At 36.9% G+C, this 1,443-nt stretch overlaps 1 protein-coding gene across 1 annotated transcript in view; it reads right to left on the minus strand.

Annotated features, from left to right (window-relative positions):
* Nucleotides 1-1,076: 1,076 nt before the first annotated feature.
* The window catches only part of LOC101855335 (neuronal acetylcholine receptor subunit alpha-3-like), a 14,780-nt gene continuing 14,413 nt past the window's right edge, over nt 1,077-1,443 (minus strand). The window contains exon 8 of the mRNA XM_013081907.2: nt 1,077-1,190. Within this exon, the coding sequence (XP_012937361.2) occupies nt 1,077-1,190 (114 nt within the window). The remainder of the gene's footprint in view (nt 1,191-1,443) is intronic.

A 1,443-nucleotide genomic window follows, 5' to 3' on the forward strand; every position in this document is an offset into this window, starting at 1 on the left:
TTTAATACAGGCTCACAAAAAAAAGTTTTTTTTTAAAACTGGCATTTTTTTTCACCTGTTGGGCTACTTGTTCAAATTTCGTTTATGGTTCAGCACCAATCATGTCAATCCCAAAAAACACATTTGAGAGGATTTTACTGAAACACTTTTATCAAAGGCACATAACAATGAAAATGTGTTGTTTCCAAGGACATTCAAGCTTTGAAAGTCGCCCGTTTTCTCGCCTATTATACCTTTGACTCAAGGCGACTCACACTTCACCCAATAGCAAATAACTGGACTTTTATTCATGATAGATGGGTTGTTGTTTTTTATGTCATTAACATCAAGAAAAATGAACAAGCTTTAAGGTGATGCCTATAACTCCATTTTTTTCTGAATATTTGACCAGCGCCTGATTCTACCTCGTCGTGACCGAATAGTGATGAGGCTCTTCATCTCGCGCGCTAACAATTCCCGCCAGGAGAAGCTTTGTAACTGGTCACGACTTAATGACACTGAAGGAACAATAAAATTTAGCAAACACAGAAATAATACCACTGCTGTTTAGAATGATTTTAACCTTTTCATTTGAATAAGATTGACAATTGGAACATATTAAAATTTGACGATGTTGTTGTTGTTATACTAACTACACATCCCAACTGGAGACAGACGTTTTAAGAGAAAAACGATTTTGACGATAATTTGACAGGTTTTTGATGTTTGCATAACAACTTGGCTTGTTCATCCCACTCACAAGAAAGGTTTGTTTCTTTTTTCTTGTTTTTTCTTGTTTTGTTTGTTTTTGCTTGTATTTTTCTTTGGGGTTGGGGCTGTTTATTCTTCTTTTCACTCTGGTTTTTGTATTTTGGAATTATTTTTTACGTCTACTGATTTACAATTGACAGAGAGGCAGCTCCACGAGAACTAATAATAAATATTAATCTTTACAAATTACCATGTACTTGTATTTCAATTAAAGTATATTCTCCCATTTCACCAAAGTTGAGAAACTGATTCAAATTGTTGGAGGTGTTTGTTGATGTGTTTCACTCTAGGTGTCTCTCTTTCGTGCCACCAAACTCTTTCTATCTTTATCGGATGGAGGGCCTGTTGGCTGCTCCGCCTAGGACAAGCGTCAACATGCACACGGCAGTGGTCAACAGGGTCAGTGTTGTAAACAGCAGGAAACAGAACCAGTCAAGAGTCTGAGGAGAGACCAAACAGTATTAATTTAGTATTTTCCCTAGTCAGCGATTAGTTCTTTCCATTTAAAGATTGAATGTAGAGCTGCCAATAATTAGTTATGCAAGAGCCCCATTTATAGATTTTTCATCAGTTTTCAATACCAACCAACGGCGCATAATAATTGAGAAACCTCTGAACCTTGAAGTAAGCACACACACACACACACACACACACACACACACACACACACACACACACACACACACACACGTA

The sequence above is a fragment of the Aplysia californica genome, unplaced genomic scaffold, assembly GCF_000002075.1.
Source record: "Aplysia californica isolate F4 #8 unplaced genomic scaffold, AplCal3.0 scaffold00151, whole genome shotgun sequence".
Taxonomy (NCBI): domain Eukaryota; kingdom Metazoa; phylum Mollusca; class Gastropoda; order Aplysiida; family Aplysiidae; genus Aplysia; species Aplysia californica.